Here is a 21,214-nt window from a genome sequence, read left to right on the forward strand (position 1 = left end):
GCCTGGAAGAACTGACAATCTAAATCTAAAATCTAAAAATCTAACAATCTAAATCTAAAGATTACTTGTTCCTCTCCATTTCTCCATCTATACCCCCTACTCAGGCAACAGGAACAGAGATCAAAGGGAGAGAACAAAACCTTCTACACCAGTGAGAACCACTCTGTGCTGCCTTGGTGCCAAGCCCTGCTATAGCTTTCCTCTGCTTCTGCCTGGTGTTAGTGCTACAGGAGGACTTCAGCCTATTAAAGAGTCTTTTGCTGTGGTGTGGGGTGAGGAAAGTCAGAAATGAAAGGAATGTTTTCCTAAGACTTGTTAGTTTTATTTAGTTTGGTTCAAAATAGCCCTCTGACCAGGACCATACTAAATTACAGCAAGACATTGCATTAAGGTGGACCTGAAACTCACTGCTTGTGATGTGGGAAAAGTTTACTGTGACACTTGCTGAGTTCTTTGAATTTTGGGATCTTAATCCTGGCTAGGTGCAAGTGGTGAATCCCAGTGATTTTCCTGATAACAGCAGTTGAAAATCTGGTTCTCTAGTTTGTGTGATTGTGCTGAGGATGACCACGGCCCTGCCCTGAGCCAGGAGGTTGTGCTTTAACACTCAGAGGTCCTTTGCAAACCACATTGCATTATAATTCCATATAGAAGATTGTAAAGCTGAAGAACATGGAGTTGTCTAAGAGGATGGAGAGGCCCAGCGGGCAACACAAAGAAAGGAATGATTAAAACTGACAGTAGGTGGGTTTAGATTGGATAATGGGAAGAAATTCTTCCCTGGCAAGGTGGTGAGGCCCTGGCACAGGTTTTCCAGAGAAACTGATGGATGCTTCATCCCTGGAAGTGTTCAAGGCCAGGTTGGATGGGGCTTGGAGCAACCTGGTCTAGTGGAAGGTGTCCCTGCCCATGGCAGGAAGTTGAAATGAAATGAGCTTTAAGGTCCCTTCCAACCCAAACCACTCTGTGACTCTGTGTTGATCCTATAAAATGAGCTGAAAAGTAGGTTGGTACATTTTGGACACAGCTCTTTTCCCTGTAGATGGGCATAGAAGCAAAGACAGCACCCAGAACTCCTCATCTGGTTATCTCCCATAAATAATTGCACAAAACTTCATGACAAGTTAATGAAAGACGCCTATAAATTAATCCCTGTCGCTCTCATCCTCCAGCAGCACGGCCAGTCAGGCTGTCAGGCTTCATGCAGCACTTGTTCCCAGTTTTCTTTGGCTCCTGGGACACAAAGCAGCCCCAGGAATGAGAGGAGAACAGACTCTGCTCTATGGCCAAGTAGGTGAAAGGCTGCAGTGGCTGCGCGGTGTAGCTTTAATGGCACAAAGAGCTTGTGTGAGGGACATAAAAGCCCTGAGTTTAACCAAATAGTCACGAGATGGGGGCAAAAAAAAGGTGAGAACCACGAAAGGAAAGAAAATGTGGAAGAGGGGATGCAGAGGATTGTGAAGTGGAGGGAGAATTCCTTTCTGCAGGAAGCACACGTAGAAGGGGTATGTCTGCTCCTCAGGGTGATGTAGAAATACGTAAGCTAATGAGTAAGTCAAGGATATCATGCTGGGTTAGACTGGAATGGGAAATAAAACAAGACAAATTGGTAGTTCAGATATCTTTACACTGTGTCATGCATTGGTTTAAGGTAAAAGAAATGGAAACCCTCAGGAAAGCATTTTAAAAATGTAGTAAAAACCGGCATTTTATGTGTTTGTTGTCTCATCCCTTTGCTGAGTTTTACGTAGAAGTTGCTAAGACCAGGTAAGTTTCTTTTAATTTGGTTTTTAGAAAGGACTGGATTCTCCATTAATACCTGGTTGATTTTGACATCAGCACCCAGCCTGGCACCAGCACCTGGAAACGCCCTGTAGCTGTGCAGTAGTCCCCACGGATGGAGGGAAAATCCTCCTTTTCCCCCCATTTTAAAGTATGAGATCCATCACTTGGTATGGATAGATCCATGACATGTGGTGGGAAAAGGAGGCAGCAGGAGGGAGCAGTGAACAAGGGGTGTGTGGGAAGGACATGGGAGCAGATACATGAAGAGGAAAAATGGGACAGGCTAAGGTAGAAAGTGGAAACTGAGAATATTGGGAGAAAAATACAGTGAGAATCAGCTTTAGCTGCATCTTTAGACTTTTAGATACCTTTAGCTACTCTGCCAAGGAAAAATAAATGTGAGGAGAGAAAGGATCCCACGTTTTCCCTCCCTGTCACTAGAAGAAAAGGCTGAGGAGCTCTGAACTGGGTAAATAATAAATTCAAACATAGTGGGAAACAGCTAAATCACATCCCAACTAGGCTGGGGAATGGGATGCTGGAACATGAAGCCTGAGGTGAGAGAACCAGTGGTTAGGTAGGGATGCTGTAGCAGTCAATGTATTTTAAATAAAGGCAAAAAGCTATCTTAGATGTGTTGATATTTTATACTCTGACATATTCCAGAGTTGATGGCACTTGTTCCAGTCCTGGGAGAGTGGCTGAGAGCTGAGTAACTTTATGAGGGAAACAACCAACAAAGAAACAGAAATCCCCATTGTGCCCTGGCTGGCAGGGATTCCACATTCTGCAGTGGATCTTGGGCTGGCAGGGGGATTATCAGGGCCAGGGCACAAACTGCTCTGGCTGCCAAGGAAGCAGAGGACAGAATCACACTGCTGGAGTACAGAAAGCAGCAGACACTGCAAGGCCCCACCAGGACAGGAATAAGGAGAGAAATGCTCTGTTCTGGTAGTTCTTACAGTAGAATCTCATTTGTAATAATTTCTAATGAAAACTCCGTCCTACTGATGTTCTCCTGTTATCATCAGATTCTTTCCTTTTCTCCTTATTCAGATTTTGCTTTCAAGTGTATAAAAGTCTAAACAATTACTCCCTCACTCCCTCAGTTACTAATCTGAATTTACTTCTTCTGAAGGACAAAAAATAAGCTTATTTTTATCTCATCCCTTACGTACTCCGGGTTGCTTTCTCTGGCAAGATGTAAACTGCTCCCAAATCCCAATCTTCCTCCTCCTGTAATCCACACTATAATATATTAATTCTTTCCCTTTGTCATGTTTATTTTTTGCATCTAAATTTTAACAATCAGTTGTTAAGGCAGAGAATTAAGCAAATACTTCATAAAGTTAATATGGGCTGAAGATACATCATTTATATGCAAAATCAAGAACTTATTGCTGGTGTAAAGTGTTACCAATCCAAACAAAGAGTTCTAGGTACAATACTAACTCATTTAGGCCAAATTGTCCAACTATTGCAGCTCATTCCCAGTAATACAACAGGAATAGAGGAAATATTTCAAGTTTCTCCCCCTTCTTCTGGTGTTACACTAATCCTTCCAGTGGGTCCTCAGCCTGGTGCAGCGAGCTGTCAAGAGCTTCAAGCTCTTCCCTGGTAGGAGCACAATGATAAAATCAGTGTTTTCCTCCTGCATTTGCTTCGTCAGCATGGCTGTTTTAATTGCACTGATGACAGCAGCTTGTAAATCACACCACCACAGTTCCCATGGGCTCAGCATCTTCAGTTTTTCTTACGCTGAACCAAAGCCAACGACTGATTCTTCTTTTAGACTTTGGTCTTTTAAACTGTATTTCAGCATTTGTTAGTTTTCCTTTAAATTTTCTTGTGGTTTCAGACCTAACCATCCACTATTCTAATTCATTTTCCCTGATGGTAAAAGAAAGGCTGCTCTCCTTTCAATCCATCTCCTCCTTCCCTGATTACTGGTTTGCTCACCAGATGCCTGAATATTCAGTGATCCCTCATCACCCAGGTCTCTCGGATGTTTTAAAGTATGTTACAGCCAAATCATGGCAGTGGCATAAGGAATTTTAATACATTTTCTCCAACTTCTGGTGATCCCCAGCCATCTGAGATGTTAGAAATTATTTGCAGCCAGATCAGAAGCCTGAATCAAAGTACATCTCTTATCTCCCCTTGGATTTTGGGTGATCTTTGATAGCCTGGGGAGCTGGATCTTGACAGTAGATATGGAGATGGGAGTAGTGGAGGTAAAACAAGGAGTCGGGACGCTGAAGGTCTCATTTTACCAAGTTAATTGTCTTCCAGCAGAGACTGTCTGGATGCCAAGAGTCACAGCTGGATGCAGGATGTTGGCCAGTGTGTAGCAGCAGCTGGATTTCCCTTGCAATCTTTATCACAAAGATCCCATTCTTGTCTCTGAGACACCCATTGACATCCTGAGTGTGGCAAGTGCAGGAGAAACAACCACTGCTGGCAACTGGCAACTTGTAGCAGGACATGAAAACCTTCACTGCTTAGGGTTGGATGATTCCAGGAGCCTCCATGTCTTACCTCGGATTGAATCATCTGCCGAGGGGAAAACAAGCAGAGCCACAGATTTTATGTCAGAAAAAGCTTTGAAGGGAATTCCAAGGATTGCTATATAATTTGTCTGAGAAAATGTGTTAATAAGGTGTTAACACCCTTTATAGCTGAAATCAGAGATTGGCATATGAGGGGAATAAGAGTGCAGTTTATCAAGCTCAGTGGCCCTTACAAAAACAAGTTTCCAAAGGTTTAACTTGTGTAGGAAGATAGAATTTATTTTCTTTTAATGTGTTGTATAGAAAAAATAAAACTGTCCTATGTGTTTCTCCCCCAGTATTTATGAGGAAAACTCATAAATATCAAATAAATTTAAGACTGTTATTATTTTGTGCAACAGATAATCAGAAAAAATACGAAATTGAAATAATTACTGCACAGTTCTGAATATAATTGTTATATTTTAAAAGATGCTACACATTTATTAGTGTGTTTTCTGGTTATGTTGGTGAAATGGTTGAGAGCCAACATAAAAAACAACTTAATTTTTGCTGAGATCAGGAGAGAATCTTTTCTTTGACAGATGACAGTGAAAATGTGTAGAAGCAGGGAAGCCTCACTCACTGCATTAGCTGTGGCATTGCTAAAGGGAGGGAAATAAGTATGTTTGATCAAGTGTTTTGCAGGGATAGAATTCCAAGATGTGATGTAGCCATCAGGTGATGCTCGGAACACGAAGGGATGCAGCCTGGTGGTTCTTTGTTTCTATGGTTACATTCAACTGGAATTGCTGTAACTAGGTCAGATTGGAAGGTGTGAATGAAAACAAAGAAATTTGGAATCAATAATGAGAGATCAGGGAGAAGACTGGTGCTACTATGGAAAGGGAGGAGGGAGAGGAATGTGGGGAGAGGCATTTTAATGTACATTTGTAATTCATATGCATGAAGTCCCACACAGACAGATTTTTAGCATCATTCATCTTCTAACACTATTCAATAGTCTGTTATATGAAGAATCAGCTGCAGGGTTGTTTTGCCATATATACCTGTGGCAACACATTTCCTCCCTCTGGCTGCATATCCAGGAAGGAGCAGCCAAATGGAGCCATAGGAACAGAAGAGGCAGCTGGAAGGGGGAGGCAGGACAGATGGAAGAGAGGGAGGGGTTTGCTGCAAAGGGGAAACAAAACTCAGGGTAAGGAAGATGAGGCATCCTCAGCCCAGAAATAAGGAGAAACAGGTTGTGAAAGTGGTTCAAAAGAAGCAACTCGAGTGTGGGGAAGGGGAACTCCCTGGAAGGAGGTTGTAGCCAGGTGGGGGTCAGTCTCTTCTCCAGGTAACAAGGCAGGACAGGAGGAAACAGCCTAAAGTTGCACCAGAGGAGGTTTAGGTCGCATATGAGGGAAAATTGTTAAGGGTGGTCAATCCCTGGAATAGGCTGTCCAGGGCAGTGGTGGAGTCACCTGGAGGGATGACCTGGAAGGATTTAAAAGGCAGGTAGATGTGGCACTTGGGGACATCTTTTCAGTGGTGCCCAGCAACAGGATGAGGAGCAATGGCCATAAAGTAAAACACAAGAAGTTTCACCTCAACACGAGGAATAACTTTCCATTGAGGGTGGCAGAGCAGCGGAACAGGCTGCCCAGGGACACTGCGGAATTTCACTCCCTGGAAGGATTCAAACCCCACCTGGACTCCTTCCTGTGTCGCCTACTCCAGGTCACCCTGCCTTGGCAGTGGGGGTTGGACTGGGTGATCTCCAGAGGTCCCTTCCAACCCGAAAAATTCTGTGATTCCGTGACATGGGTTAGACGTGCCTCGGCAGCGCTCGATGGTCCCAGAGAGTTTCTCCAAACTAAATGATTCTGTGAATCATTCCATCCGGGACAGCCGAGGACGCCTGTTGAGGGAGCCCGGATTCCCCCCCGTTCCGTGATGTCCATCACCAAATCCCCCACCGTCCCCGCTCCCCTCCTGTCCCTCTGGTCCCCCCGGCCCCGGGGGCGGGCGCACGGCGAGCGCAGCCCAGTGGGCGTGGGGGAATGGCAGAGGAGGAGCCGGGCCGAGCCGAGCCGAGCCCAGCCGAGCCGAGCCCAGCCGGAACGCACCGGAGCCGGGCCATGGCGGGCTCGGAGCTCGGCCGGGGGCTGCGGCGCTTCACCTGGGAGGAGATCGGGCAGCGGAACGGGCGGGGGCCGGCCCCGCAGGAGCGCTGGCTGGTGATCGACAGGAAGGTGTACGACATCAGCCACTTCTGCCGGAGGCACCCGGGAGGCTCCCGGGTCATCAGCCACTACGCCGGGCAGGACGCCACGGTGAGGGGCGAGCGGGGGAGGGGGGGATCCATCCCCGGCATCCCAAGGCGGGATGGAGGAGGGATGCGCGGGGGAGGATCACTGGGCGCGGGAACAGCAGCGAGCAGCTCGTGTTTAACACGTTTAAGGAGATACTCTGTTACACACGGACGGTGTGAGTTGCCTCCTATGTGCAGAGGAATATACACTCCCCGCGCTTCTCCGGGGGCCTGGGAGACTGTTTTCACAAAGAAACATTTTTAAAGGAATTACGAAAAGGAATTTCTCAAAAGCGTGCGAATAGGGCGACTGCAACCGGGCATTAATCTGGGGGAAGACCCCTCCCTAATTTTTGCACGCAGAGTCAATAAGACTATTAAATCTCCAGGTTTATACGTGTGGCACAGGCGGGTTTCACGGTGACACTGCTGTGTGCGCGCACGCAGAGTTGTTTGCAAGTGCATGGACGCACATCCAGCCTCCTGGAACTTTAAAGAACCGAGCACCGTGTTTCCAAGAGATGGCACCAGAGCAAAATTATTACTGAAGGTCGTATTTCAGTCATCAAAAGAAATGAATCACTCATGCCTGGATGCCAGCGACTGTTGTGAAGCGGAGTAGATGCTGTTCGATTTGGGTGTGGGGTGACTTTGTTCAGTGTGTTTCCTTCCTTTGTCTGCATATGTTTTTCACAGAAGAAAGTTAATTTCTCCAAATGTACCTATTTGGACACAAGGGTGGGGATGGGATGTGAATCTACATCAAGAGTGGTTTTGATGGGCTGTGTTTCAGTTTTCTCTCTGATCAGAAAGGATGGAACTTAAGATCTTCATATGAAGATCTCATCAGATAAATATCACTTAAGGCTGAAGATAACATGTGGATTTGCACACACTTCCTGAGTTCAGGATGCACATGTGCATTTTCAAAGCCCCATCACTGGAACAAGTTGCCCAGAGAGGTGGTAGATGCCCCATCCCTGGCAGTGTTCAAGGCCAGGTTGGACAGGGCTTGGAGCAACCTGGGCTAGTGGAAGATGTCCCTGCCCATGGCAGGGGGGGATGAAATGAGCTTTAAAGGACCATTCCCACCCAAACATTCTGTGATTCTGTGATCAGAAAAGGGTCAGCACATGATGTGAACATGGTTGGATGGTGGGATTGCAGCCAGCTGCATTCCTTAGGTGATATCATCATTGTCACTGCTGGATGCAGTTGAACTGCTGACCGCTCAGGAACCCCTGCCAAGTTTTGTTTTCCAACAGTTTTGTCCTGAGATTGAAAAGAACAAGACTCCTCAAAAACAGGAAAAAATGGGAAGTGAAGAAAGAGCACTTTTGGTTTGCTGGATGCCTCTGGAGTGTTCTGATTTCTAGAAGGTACAATCAGCCATCCCTTCACCTCCAGCTGGGATTGCACTGCCAGGTTTTACAGCCCCCATGGAAAGGATTGGTTTAAATGTGTGGTACCATCCTCCTCTGATCTGCCTACGTACTCCTCCCTATTTTCTTTCCCCTTTTGCAAAGAGAAAATGCAAATGTTGGTTCCCCTCTCTCTTTCCCTCCTTTATTCAGTAACCCTGAGCAGAGAGGATGCTACAGCTGACCCAGAGCTGGCAACATCAGCCAGTTTTTTAACCCCTTTCCTGACTAGAGATCTTTTAATAGCACAGTTTGTTTTAAAAGCACACGATGACCTAGTAATTATGGTGATAAACAGCGCAGGGTGAAGGAAGATTGCACAGTGACACACAATAGGCAAATATTGTCTCAGAAAAGAGGAAAAAAACATCCTCAGGCTGAGGGAAATATATGTTGGGAGAGAAATGTGGAAAAGGGGATAAATGGGAGATCTTCAGTAGGAATTAGATGTCAAACTGCCCTGTGTGCTCAAGGGATTTGTAATTAAATGTAGGGATAGAATGTGGGTATAACATAGAATGTGATGACAGTCACTAGTGATTCTTTTCACCTGGTTGCCATGGAGAAGGACATTACATTTAAATTATGAAAGTCATGGGTTTCCCTACCAGGGATCTTTTGAATGGTAAGGCTGGAAAAAGGCCTTTTCAGAACCATCCGGACTGAAAATGAGACAGAGAACTGAACTTCAAATCATAGAATCACAGAATGGTTTGGGTTGGAAGGGACCTTCGGGACCATCCAGTTCCAAGGCCCTGCCATGGACAGGGACACCTTCCACTAGGTCAGGTTGCTCAATGATCATTTATGGTGTGAAGAAGGCAGTAAGATTTGTGGCAGTAGAATCTGGTTGAGCCAGCTCCCTTGGCTGGGTTGCTTTCTGTTGAGTCCAGTATACCATGAAATATGTTTCTTTTTCTGCCTCCTGAATGATTGTTTTTCTCCATCCTGTTCCCACGTCTGTGTTTCAGGATCCTTTCATCGCTTTTCATCTTGACAAGACACTGGTAAGAAAGTACATGAGCCCACTGCTGATTGGGGAACTGGCACCAGATCAACCCAGCTTTGAGCCCAGCAAAAATGTAAGTGTCTTAAAAATTTGGGGTCTGGGTTGAAATTGAGCTATTTAACTTCTATTGCTGGCAGCCAGAATTCCTTGTACATAATATCATAGTATCTCCTGGAATCACTCTGTTGGCTGAAGTTTCCCCTTCATTCCATGTCATTATTAGTATTTTTTGTGAAGATTTGTCTCCAGGTGACCCTCAGCTTTTCCCTTTTTCATCCCTGAGGGGGAAAACTCAGCTGCTCTTTAAGTTCCTGAGGCATTTTCTGACCAGCAGATGCTTTTGGGTCTCCCCACAGAAAAAGCTGGTGGAAGATTTCCGTGAGCTCCGTGCAACAGTTGAGAAAATGGGCCTTCTCAACCCCAACCACATCTTTTTCCTCCTGTATCTCTGCCACATCCTGGTGTTGGATGTTGCAGCTTGGCTCGTCATCTGGTATTTTGGAGCATCCACGCTGCCTTTCCTCTTCTCTGCAGTGCTTTTAGGCACTGTTCAGGTAAGGTGCTGGGGAAAATAAGCCCCAAACCCCACATTTGGGACTTAGCCCCACATTTGCCACAGGAGGAATCGTATCATGGACTCCCCAAAATGCTGCTTCTTCCTGGTTTCCACCAAAGGGGCCAAACTACAGGGCTGCTGTGATAGAGCAGGCTTTGCCCTGCTTTTTCCTTCCCCTATTCCATCAAAGCCCTCCTTATTCCAGCCTCCCTCATGCTGAGAAAGCCATGCTCCCCTTGTGAGCTCCCCTGTGCCCGAACTCCAAGGCTGTGTGCAGGGGCCAAGCCACAGCGTTCCCATGGGAACTTGCTGGGAGTTAGAGGAGAGGGCAGAGCAGCTCTCAAAGCCCCAGCTATTCCTCCTGTGGCCAGCTGATCCCCTTGGAATTACAAGTACTCGGAGGAGGCAGTGGCAAGCTGCTCCTTAAAGGAGACTTTGTTGCCGATTTCAGTGCAGTTTTGTGAGGGAATAAATGCTGTTTCTTGGCATCATGGCTGTTTTTCTCCCAGGATTTTTTTCCTTCCTCATGAAAACAGCTATCCAGGACTAAAACTCATTAGGCAAAGTCTGGAGTACACTGGTTTGTAGTAAAAGAGGAGTGTTTGGATTGAGTCCTAGTAGTGGGAGTGCTCTTGCTATCCAGGGATACGTTGCGAGGAGCGTGGGAGTGGGAGAATAAAACCCTTTTCAGATGCAGACCCTCCTGACACTTCTTTTCCCTCAGCAGCACTGTTGTTTGGGTTTTTTTTTAATTCCAGGCCCAGGCTGGCTGGCTCCAGCATGATTTTGGACACCTCTCAGTCTTTAGCAAGTCCAGGTGGAACCACTGGGTGCACAAGTTCGTGATCGGCCATCTGAAGGTGGGCACTGGGTGCTGGGAGGGGCTGCAAGGGCAGGATGAGGAGAAAGCAAATCCAAGGAGCTGCTGGGGAGGGAGGATTAAAGGCAGAGGATACAACGTCTTTAGGGCACTCTTCTCATCCCTTCCCACAGGGAGCTCCAGCCAGCTGGTGGAACCACCTGCACTTCCAACACCACGCTAAACCCAACTGCTTCCGGAAGGACCCCGACGTCAACATGCACCCCTTGTTTTTTGCTTTGGGAAAAACACTCTCTGTAGAGGTGAGACCTCATGAAAGCTGGGAGGTTGCAGCAGTGGGATTCAAATTTGGAAAGCCGCAGAGAGCTTGGAGGCTACAGAGCATTTGGTTCAGTCAGCAAGTTTTACATAGTGCTACTTTGCCTTTCACTAGTTCCCAATATTCCTTAGTAGTACCTCGATATTTCAATGCTTCCGAGATCTTTATATCCTTAAAATATCACTAGAAGTTATTTTTGCTAGAAAATAAGAATGAAATATCTGCCACGATTACAAGTTCATATTTCCCTGCTGAGACACTTGCAGTGGTATGAAGATAAACTTACAAGTTGTTCTCTCTTTACCAAGCTCAGCGTGACTAATTGTAGTGATCTGGGGAATGAAGCAGCAGATGACAAGCAAGGGCTGTCTGGAACTTTTACAATCACTGATCAAAGAAGCTATTTTGGTGGTCTCAGCCTGACAGTGGGTGTCAGAGTGGCTCCCATCTGGAGTCCAGCTCTATTTCTGGTACAGCTCAGGAGATAATTGAATGGCTTTAGCATTTGCTGTTTCTTTAAAAAAATAGTCATATAAATTCAAAATGTCACTTTAAATGCTCTGATTTGCAGTGAAATTAAGGGATGGGCTATTGGGAATTAGTTTAGACGTAGATGGATATAATGTCATTCCTAAGGAGGTCAGTGACGTGATCTGATATGTTTATACAGCAAACACTGAAAAATTATTCTCAGAGGGAGGATAATCTATTCACTTTCATTCCCATGGACACAGTTTAATGTTTCGATGCTCATTTATCTGCTTTGTAGACTAATTGCAAATAGGTGGGAGTTGTACACGCTGTCATCTTTATTAAGAGTATCATAGGTTATTTTTTGGAGGGTTTTTTTCCCTGAAACTCCATTTGGCAGCAAACTGTTCTCAGTGCCTCGCGTGGGTTTCGATTTAAGCATTTTTAGGTAACTTGTGCCCTCTGTAGGGATGGAGCTTCCTGTGCAGGTCACTGTCAGTTTGCAAGGGAGTACCCAGCCTCTTGTGCACCCAAAGCAGGGTGAAAACACGTCATAGCAGCCGCAGGCTGAGTAATTTGCTTATTTTAACAGCTTGGTGTGCAAAAGAAGAAATTCATGCCTTACAACCACCAGCACAAGTACTTCTTCATCAGTGAGTAACCCACCCCTCTGCAGTTCTGTGGACAGCAGCCACTCAGCCCCTTCCTTTTCCAGCCCATCTCACTGGGATAATTAATGCCTCCACAATCTGTTTTTCCACTCTAGTTGGTCCCCCAGCTCTGGTGCCTCTTTACTTCCAGTGGTATGTCTTCTACTTTGCCGTGCAGAGGAAGCAGTGGGTGGTAAGTCAGCTCCGGCATGATTTTGGACTTCTCCTTGGTTTGTGGATGAATTCCACTGCAAGGAATTACTGGGAGGAGCTCTGAGCTGTGTACCTCTGTGGGAATATGATTTGGGAAGTAATGTTTGCTGGGGGAGAGAGGGTACCTTCCACACAGCCTTCCTCTGTAAAAGATCCGTTGGATAACAAAGGGGTTTTGCAGGAGGACTTGGTAAGACTCTGTTTTGCAAAATGATACATTAAAAATCAAGTAGCCTTTCAGAAAGCCTAAAAGGGAATCCTCACAGCTCAGTGTGAAGTGAAACAGGGAATAGGTAGTAGATTTTCAGAGTTTTTAGGGAGATGGCTTGTTAGGACTTGGAGGAACAGCAGACTTTGTAAAAAATTCAGGAAAAAAAGAAGTTTCTTCTCTGAGATGGGGCTAGAGAGAAGGCATCCTGCTGTTTTATTCCTGCCTGGGAAGTGGGATGGTCAGGAGAAAATGAACATGAGGGAAAGAAGAGATTGTGAGAAATGTGAAGTGGAACAAAAAGGATTAGATGGAGGTAAACCAGAGCTCGTTATTCTTTTAATTGCCCGGGGTTTTGGTTTTCTCACTGCTTGGTTTCTCTTTAGATCCAGAGGAAAATAGGATGCTTTAGGGCATGTCCTGGCTGGTGTTTGCCCTGTGCTGGGCTCATAAAATCAGGATTATTCCCAGGCGCAGGAATGGCTGGTGTCGGGTTGCTTTGTGATGGGGCCAGGGAGGAAGAGTCAATTAATAAAAGGAGGTTTCAAGGGGAGTGATGGTAAATTCAGAAGCCAGAAATTCTTCCTTTTAATGAAGTTTTCTCTGTTCCCTGGACTACAGGACCTGGCCTGGATGTTGTCCTTCTACATCCGATTCTTCCTCACCTATTTGCCCTTCCTGGGGTTGAAGGGTACCCTGGGGCTCCATCTGTTAGTCAGGTATCATTCAATTTATAATTCCAACATTTTCTTTACTCAGTTTTTGTCAGCTTTTCTTCAGCTTCGTGATTATCTTTCTCATGGCTCCCTGTTCTTTCCTGGTGCCTTTCAGCAAGACAGAGGTGGTTTTCTGTCTTTTGTGTCTTTAGAAGGTGGAAGGTGTGTGTAAGTCTGATCTGATTAGATATTTGGGGTTCCTGGTGTTCGTTTTGTCAAGAAAAAAACAGCTTGTGTGTGTACAAGTGTTTTGTGGTGACTTGTTTTGGTTGGGTGTGAGATCTGCAATGGGTTTTTTATGTGTTTGTGTGCACAGGTTTATAGAGAGTAACTGGTTTGTCTGGGTTACACAAATGAATCACATCCCGATGCACATTGATTATGATAAGAATGTGGACTGGTTCTCTACCCAGGTAAGACCTTGTTGATGGAGATCTGTGACTCTGAGGGGAGAAGTTACACTTCTGGGTGTGTAAAGCCCAAGGGAGCTGGTCACTGAAGTGGTGGGAACTGAGAGAGGGAAACCTGAGCAGCTTATCCTCACTGTGTGGTGTGATCAGTGCCAGGAAAGAGGTGCAGAAGTGATTGACACTTCAAATGCTGAGCACAGGAGTCTCAAGGGGAATAATTAAAGATGCTACAATGCCCTTCAGATAGTGGAAGGATGGTCGAGATCTCTCTTGTGCTTTGTTTTATTTAGTTCTGAAGTCATTACAAATTTTTTTAAGTTAGAGAGGTGAAAGTTGGAGTTGTTGTGGCTCATCTCACTAGGGAAGTCAAATCAGTGCTCTTAAGGCCCTGACAATCACATATCTCAGCTTGACCATCTTTTGTGGACTGGAAATTACTCTTGGAGCTGCTGTGTTCAGCCTGAATTCCCATAATGATGAGAAACCTGTACCTTCTTGCTGTTGGGTTTGAGAAGGGGCATTCCTAAAATAGCACTTAAAACATTACTTTTTTTTTTTCTTTTCCCTCAGCTCCAGGCAACCTGTAATGTTCATCAGTCCTTTTTCAATGACTGGTTCAGTGGACATCTGAACTTTCAAATCGAGCACCAGTGAGTTGAAACATGGGTTGGGAATGCCAGGGAGTTTCAAGGAATGCTAGTTACACTAAGGCTGAAGAACCTACAAGGTCCTTCTCTCTCTGCCAGCTGATAGAAAAGATAATGTGGAGAAATCTTGTGTTCTTTGTATGGGGATGGAATGGGAACACAGAAGATTTTTGGAGCACCAGTGAGCACAGTCATGGCCTCAGATAAGAGTTGCAAGGCACAGGGGTGGGAATTATCAGTGACACGAGAGGGACCATTGCAAAGCACTGATGGCTGTGACACAAATGGAGGTTGGGGCACTCCAAGGCTTAGAAGCACAGAAGAGGGCCAGGAATTCTGTGGGGTGATGACAAGTGCCATTGAATCCCTCTCTCGTTTTCCTGCAGCCTTTTTCCTACAATGCCAAGACACAACTACTGGAAGGTGGCCCCTCTGGTGAAGTCCCTGTGTGCCAAACATGGCATTGAGTACCAGTGCAAGCCCCTGCTCACGGCCTTTGCAGACATTGTGCAGTAAGTATCTATCCACTGTGTTCCCAAGTGAAGGGTTTTCCAGTATTATGGAGGGAAAATGGGAGGGACAGGCCAGGGGAGGGGTCAGCTTGGCTCACAGAAGAGTAGGTGGTATAGATGACTATGAAAGGGATGCGAAAACTGTGCAGCCACGGCACTGGTTTCTGTCACAGCAGACAGAAGGTGTCCATGGGAATGACCCAATGGAGAGTTCCTTTTCCTTCAGCTCTGAAGAGTCAGAAGTGCATAGGATGCCAGGTCTGGTACCTCTGTCTCCAGGAAAAAGAGATGTTTCCATAAAGATGAGTTTTAACTGTCATCCATTCTTTGGTTTTTTATTCCTTTCTTCCCCTTCTTGCCCCTAGGTATTTGTTATTCCATCAAAAATTCACACTTGCTCCTTTTATTTTCATTCTGGTTAAGTAATTACATTGTTTGCTTAAACCTTCCAGCCTTTGTCTGATGTAGCCCCACTGGTTTGTTTCTTCTTCCTCTTTCCGATGGGTCTGTAACCAACGCTTCCTTGTCTCTGAAGGTCTCTGAGCAACCTGAACTGAAGATGTCCCTGCTCATTGCAGGAGGGTTGGACTAAATGACCTCTAAAGATCCCTTCCAACCCAAACCATTCCGTGATCTCCTTTGCTTTATCTCTAGGTGGAAATTCTTCCCACGAGGACATTGTATTTCATTTTCTTGTCTCTAAAGAAGTGTGGTTCTCTCTTGGCAGCTCTTTGAAAGATTCAGGGGAGCTTTGGCTCGATGCCTACCTACATAAATAAGCAGCAGTGGATCCTTGCAGAGGAATTCCCCAGCCTTGCTGCCTTCCGTGGTGGTCACCATGAAGAGGAGGCCGAGCTGGCTAAGCTAGAGGTGGGGAGAGGTGGCACCACTTAATTCCACTGATGAATGTAATTAATTTGATGGGTTTTTGTAAAGATGTGCTCTTAATTCTTCTTGTGCTTCTTTCATTCCTCTTTGGTGCTGAGTTATGGGGAAAAGCTGAATGGAGGAAGTTGTTCCACCAAGCTGGGGGCAGCTTTGGGACAGGGAACAGATTCCTTTCCATCTGCTGATACTTCATTTGCTGAGTATTTAGGAGGGGAGTTTCTTATCTAACATAGACTTTTTGGGGTGGCTCTCGTTGTGAGTGTAAGAATGCTGAGACAGCACGAAATCAAGGAATGTGGGAGTTAGTGAAATGTGGAAGCTCTAGGGAATTGGGTAGGTCCAGTATTTTTAAATACCTGTTTGTAGTTAGTGAGACCCCCCAAACCAATCTGTATATATGTGGGCAAGGTGGATAAGGTGCAGACGGCAGTACTCTGGGAATAGGACCTAACTGAGGTAAAGAAACAGGAAAGAAGAGGTTATTCCACATGCCATATTCTGTGGGAATGCTGCCCTCCATGTCTCCTTGGGAAGCCTCTGGGTTATTTGTCCATTGGTAACATCCCATGGGGAATCTGCAAGTGGTTTCCACAGTGCCAGACTTTGGAGTGTTACAAACCCATTAGTGAAAGTCAGAAGAGGCAGGAATATGTCACATCCATACTCAGGATCCCTACAGGGGTGACTAAGGAAGCAAAAGTGTTCAAGGCTGGATTGGAAGGGGCTTGGAGAAACCTGGTCTAGTGGAAGGTGTCCCTGCCCATAGAACAACATGATTTTTAAGGTTCCCTCCAGTCCAAACCGTTCTGTGATGATTCTATGAAAAGGGTGATCATAATTAGTCTGTGATCACCTGAAGTTTTGGAGGATTTTTTTAAACCTCTGTTAGGAGGAGACAACTCCTGACTCCTGGCCCAGGGAGCATGAGGTGTTCCTGTCAGAGCTGCAGACAAATCTAATGAAGTTAGGAAAGTGTTAGGGGTTGGGCTACTGTTTAAATGTGTTTAACTTTTCAATCAGCTGGGTATCCACAGGCTCATAGCAGCCAAAACATTGCTGGTTCTTCCTCTCTTGGATGTTGTGCCTTCCAAACACACCCCAAGAAGGGAATATGTGCTGTGGGATTTATTGGAATAGCCTTAGTGCCTTTCCCAGGGTCTTTTCACTTACCACACCAACAATACAGATGCCAAAGCAGGATATAACACCTGCCACATCACTAATGAGGATGCTCCCATCACCTTGTTACCCCGGGATTAGTACCCAGAAGGGATGGGTTGATCTTGAGGAACATGTGGTGCTTTTTCCAACCAACATCCAAGATGAGAATGACTTGTGAAGGAGTGGAAGAAATGCATCTTCCCAGGCCAAGAGTGTTGTTAAGCACAGGATAAAATTGTAATGGAAATAATAAAATAATCATTAAATACCTGTTGATTAAGACCATAAATAAAATGGACCTTAGTTATTGTTTTACCTTGGTTTTTTCCTGCTCCATTTCTCTCCCTTTTATTAGAACTGTTGATGGAGGAAAGACTAATAATAAAATTCCTTATCTTACCAATTATTGCTGTCACCAGAGTAAAATATGTCTGCACTCTCTAAAACATGGAACAAATGCCTGTCCACAGCTGCAGAGAGAGAACTGTGATAAACCTCTTTCTCCAAAATGAGGAGAAAAGGAAAAACACATCTACTCCTGATTTCTGGAAGCTGCATGACTTTGTATCAGAGGGCTGGAGCCCCTCTGCTCTGAACACAGGCTGGGAGAGCTGAGGGTGTTCAGCCTGGAGAAGAGAAGGCTCTGGGGAGACCTGAGAGACCCTTCCAGTGCCTAAAGGGGCACCAAGAGAGCTGGAGAGGGACTGGACAAAAAGTGTGGCAAAAGAGGTAAGCAGAAGAAACTCCACTTGTCGGTGAAGTGGGCCATGGGTGTTCAGCAATATTGAGGCTTCTTGTTTTTGTTTTTGAATGCTCAGAGTCAGAACAATCATTATCTGGATGTTTAATTTTGAAAATGCAAATAGATTTGAGCTACTCTCTGGGCTGGGATGATCTGGGAGCTGACAGTTTTGAAGAGAATGGTCTCTCTAAGTTCTACTTTACTGCCTAAGACTTTGGACACTCCTGTGTTTTCTCTGCTACAATAAAGAGGAAACATCCACAAAACAATAAACCAAATGCCTGAATAACCAGGAAAAAGAGCACAGATTCAGAGTCCTAAAGGGGAAGAGCGAAAGGGGACCTGAATCAATATAACCAGAACTGAATGTGCTGAGTTTGCTGGAAGATCTCCAGGCTCAAGAAGAGTTTTCCAGAGAGTTCTCCAGGCTCAAGAAGAGCATTCCAGGCTCAAGAAGAGTTCCAACTCAAGAGGAGAAATACCTTGTATAACAACTTCAGTTTCTGTGAGTACTCTGGATTCCTTACAGTCCACAGTAGCATATCACCCTTAAGCTAATAATACTGACATTTTACACAATATTCAAATTCAAGTTCAAAACCTCTTTCAGGTTCTCTGGACCTGCACTGAAATACACCTTTTTGGAACAACACTGGCCCCAAATTGGGCATTTAGTGGAAAACTTTTGGCTTCACCAGTTCAGCCTTAAAAATTGAACCTGAATGTTGTGGAATTGCCACAGGGTGGCAGTCGGGCATCAGAAGGGAAGGAGGACTCCCCAAGGAATCAGAAGGGAAGGATCAGATCATGAGACAGACTTTTGGCAAGGGTGTGGAGGGACAGGATGAGGGGGAATGGCTTCCCACTGCCAGAGGGCAGGGTTAGATGGGATAATTGGAAGGAATTCTTCCCTGTGAGGGTGGTGAGGCCCTGGCACAGGCTGCCCAGGGAAGCTGTGGCTGCCCCATCCCTGGAAGTGTTCAAGGCCAGGTTGGATGGGGCTTGGAGCAACCTGGGCTAGTGGGAGGTGTCCCTGCCCAAGGCAGGGGAGAGGATTTAGTCCCCAAAAACGTTCAAAGGAGAAAAAAAATCCATCAGGCACTTGCATGGGGTCTCTTAAAAACAGCAATCAGATGTTCATCAGGCTTCAAAGATTTTCCATTTAAGTGGAGTGTCCTTGGACAAAGAGGTGGCTCCAACCTGGACTAAATCACTTTCTTCAAATCAGGGGGGGACATTTGCAACAATGGAGTAACTACACTTACAAAAATGTTCAAACAGTTAAGGGTGATGGGGTAACTGGAAAAGGAAAGCAGTGTAGTCTTCCCCTTCCCAACACCCACTCCTTTTGATTTGTTCATGGTGTGGATTTGCAATCCTTGCTCAGCTTCTCTGTGTGTGTGTTTGCTTCCATTATCCCAAATTCCTGAAGAGGTGAATGGAATTTTCTCCATCTTTAGAAAAGAAGCAGAATGGAAGATGATTGTAGATCCATGCAAGATAGATAATGGATGCAGCTGAACCTCTGGAAACAGGAGGATTTGTTGCTTCCCAAGATAGTTCTTTTATAAGGAGTATAAAGGGATTTCTTAACAGGTGAGGTAGTAATGCAACACTACTCATGGGTGGGAGAGAAAGAGGATTGACATGACACTGGAAGAGAGTTCATTGACGTGAACTTGGTTTCTCTGTGATCTGCATCTTCTACAGAGACTGGGATTAAGTGTTTGGAAAATGGGGAGGAATTTCCACACAGCTTTGAAACAGCAATAGAAGTAATACAGTGATGACAGTTCATATGAAATGCTGGTTAGAATTATGTTCTTTAGGCAAAAATTCCACAAGTCTAACTGATCCACAGTAGTCTGCCTTGATTTGATCTCCAGAACAAGCCTGGCTTTTTGATTTTTGCCCACCCCAAGAAACGACATCTCTCTGCATCCTCTGAACCATGGTCACCGTACCTTGAATGGGAACTTATTGCTGTTAATGCATAAAATGGAGGTTTGGTGTTTGTGCCAATAAAAATAGAATGAAAATTGCTCCACAACACTGGTTTTAAGTTGATTTTTAACTTGTCCAGTGCTCAAAAACCTACTTGATAGCCAAGCATGTGAGCAGGAGCAGAGTCTGACGTTTCCCCTGTTAAAACAGGATGCTCTTAGCAGCATAATTTTTTGTGATAGCAGAATAATTTTTGTGATGCTCTTTCCCTTTTGGAATTCCCTTCTGAGGCTGGGGTTTTTTTGCTGTTTCACCTCTCCTGCCAAACCTGTCTTTTTTTCCACCTTCTCTCCCCCTTCTTCTAAGGCTTTGGAGAGGGGAGGTAGGAACAGGTAAGGCCAGTCTAGCAGTCTCATGGGAATATTTTAAGTTGTTCTATGCCTAGGTTAGGCTTAATTTCTTTCAAAGTTATAAATACCTTAAAAATATTCTATGTAGATATGTCTGCCATGAAGATTTAGGGAAGAGATGCAGGAAAAACTAAAGCTTCAGGAAAGATCCTTATTGTGAGAGAATGAAATTGTTGGAGCTCCCTGAGCCCAATGAAAGAAGAGGCAGTGACTTGACCATAAAATGAGAAATTTTATAGCAGACAGTATTTCAGTCTATCAGTGATAAAGAAATAGTAACTGAAGTGTGAATCAATACCAGTTCAAGCTGTACAGGAGGTGTAAATTCCTAGTGCCAAGGTTAATTAGCCCAATGTTCAATATAGGAGGAGCAGGGATAGATTACCCACTAAGGGAAATGTCAAAATATCAAAATTCAAGAATAATTTAATTTTATAGCAGATGACTCCTTGTAAACTGTAGCAGTTGTTTGCTTTGATTCAGAAAGAGATGAGGACAGTCCTGTGGGCAGAATTATCCTAATTGGGTCACATCCTGCATAATCCACCTTTTGGGATGCACATGAGTGCCTTTAAAACAACCATTTAGCTGCAGACCCAGATAGAAAGATAACTTCTTCTGGCAAGAAGAGATGCCAATGTTCTAACAAGTGAGTCTGAACTCCTCTTCAGGATCATCTCACAATCAGTTGTGAAAAAGAAACAAGATGAAGTAAGAAAAGTTGGATGTTGCCCAAGTGAAATAAAAGGTGAATGAAGATGCTGCCAATGAGCTCAGCTTATGTCTTAGTCATTTTGACATTTTTCTTTACTCTATTCCCTCTTCTCCCCTCATCCATGTGGAAGATCAGGAACCTGTGACTTCATTGGAAACTAGAAAGCTAAAATATTTCTGTCTGGAGCAAATATTCCAAATTACCAAAAATAAAGGAATAAATAAAACGTAACAGTCTGGATAATGGTCTCTAGATTGCCTAGACAATGTCTGCCTAATAATCATGGAATCACGGAATGGTTTGGGTTGGAAGGGACCTTATAGACCATCTTGTTCCACAACACATTCCACTAGCCCAGGTTGCTCCAAGCACTTTAGAGCCTTGACCACTTCCAGGGATGGGGCAGCCACAGCTTCTCTGGGCAACCTGTGCCAGAGCCTCCCCACCCTCATTTCTAATAGGACAGGAATGGGGTGTAACTTCCATGTGCTTACTCCAAGCTGGAGAGTTACAAGGATGCTTACAAGCGTTGTAGGTGTTGGCCTGGTGCTTGAGTATTTTCCTTTCTCAACCAGACATTCATGTACAGCTCTGGAATATCCTTTGTCCCTTGAAATGATGCTGAAGGCCTGTGAGGCCATGTGAGGATTCTTATATAAACTCTATATAAGGAGTACATAAAATTTATGGGACTTGCATCCCTTGCAAGGAGGGGAGAAACAAACTCACAAGAGCATTTTGGATTGATGAGGAACAATCTGTGAGGCAGACTGGGAATAAAAAGAGTAGTGAAAAGGTCATGAAACTGCAA

The 21,214-nt window shown here is 44.9% G+C and overlaps 2 protein-coding genes across 2 annotated transcripts in view; one reads left to right on the top strand and one right to left on the bottom strand.

Annotated features, from left to right (window-relative positions):
- The window catches only part of FADS2 (fatty acid desaturase 2), a 40,274-nt gene extending 20,643 nt beyond the window's left edge, over window positions 1-19,631 (bottom strand). The window contains exons 1-3 of the mRNA XM_027670312.1: window positions 19,623-19,631; window positions 9,946-9,956; window positions 1,272-1,275 (exon numbers count right to left, since the gene is read on the bottom strand). The gene's annotated coding sequence lies outside the window, so the exon portion shown is untranslated. The remainder of the gene's footprint in view (window positions 1-1,271; window positions 1,276-9,945; window positions 9,957-19,622) is intronic.
- On the top strand, window positions 6,354-16,995 carry FADS1 (fatty acid desaturase 1). Its single transcript, XM_027670310.1, has 12 exons — window positions 6,354-6,613; window positions 8,984-9,094; window positions 9,378-9,575; window positions 10,336-10,437; window positions 10,571-10,699; window positions 11,780-11,840; window positions 11,954-12,030; window positions 12,880-12,977; window positions 13,291-13,387; window positions 13,955-14,034; window positions 14,418-14,543; window positions 15,271-16,995. The coding sequence occupies exons 1-12, from the start codon at window positions 6,419-6,421 to the stop codon at window positions 15,320-15,322; spliced, it is 1,326 nt and encodes a 441-aa protein (XP_027526111.1). The 5' UTR covers window positions 6,354-6,418; the 3' UTR covers window positions 15,323-16,995.
- Window positions 19,632-21,214: the final 1,583 nt, after the last annotated feature.

Source organism: Neopelma chrysocephalum, unplaced genomic scaffold, assembly GCF_003984885.1.
Source record: "Neopelma chrysocephalum unplaced genomic scaffold, ASM398488v2 Primary Assembly neopelma1_96825, whole genome shotgun sequence".
Classification (NCBI taxonomy): domain Eukaryota; kingdom Metazoa; phylum Chordata; class Aves; order Passeriformes; family Pipridae; genus Neopelma; species Neopelma chrysocephalum.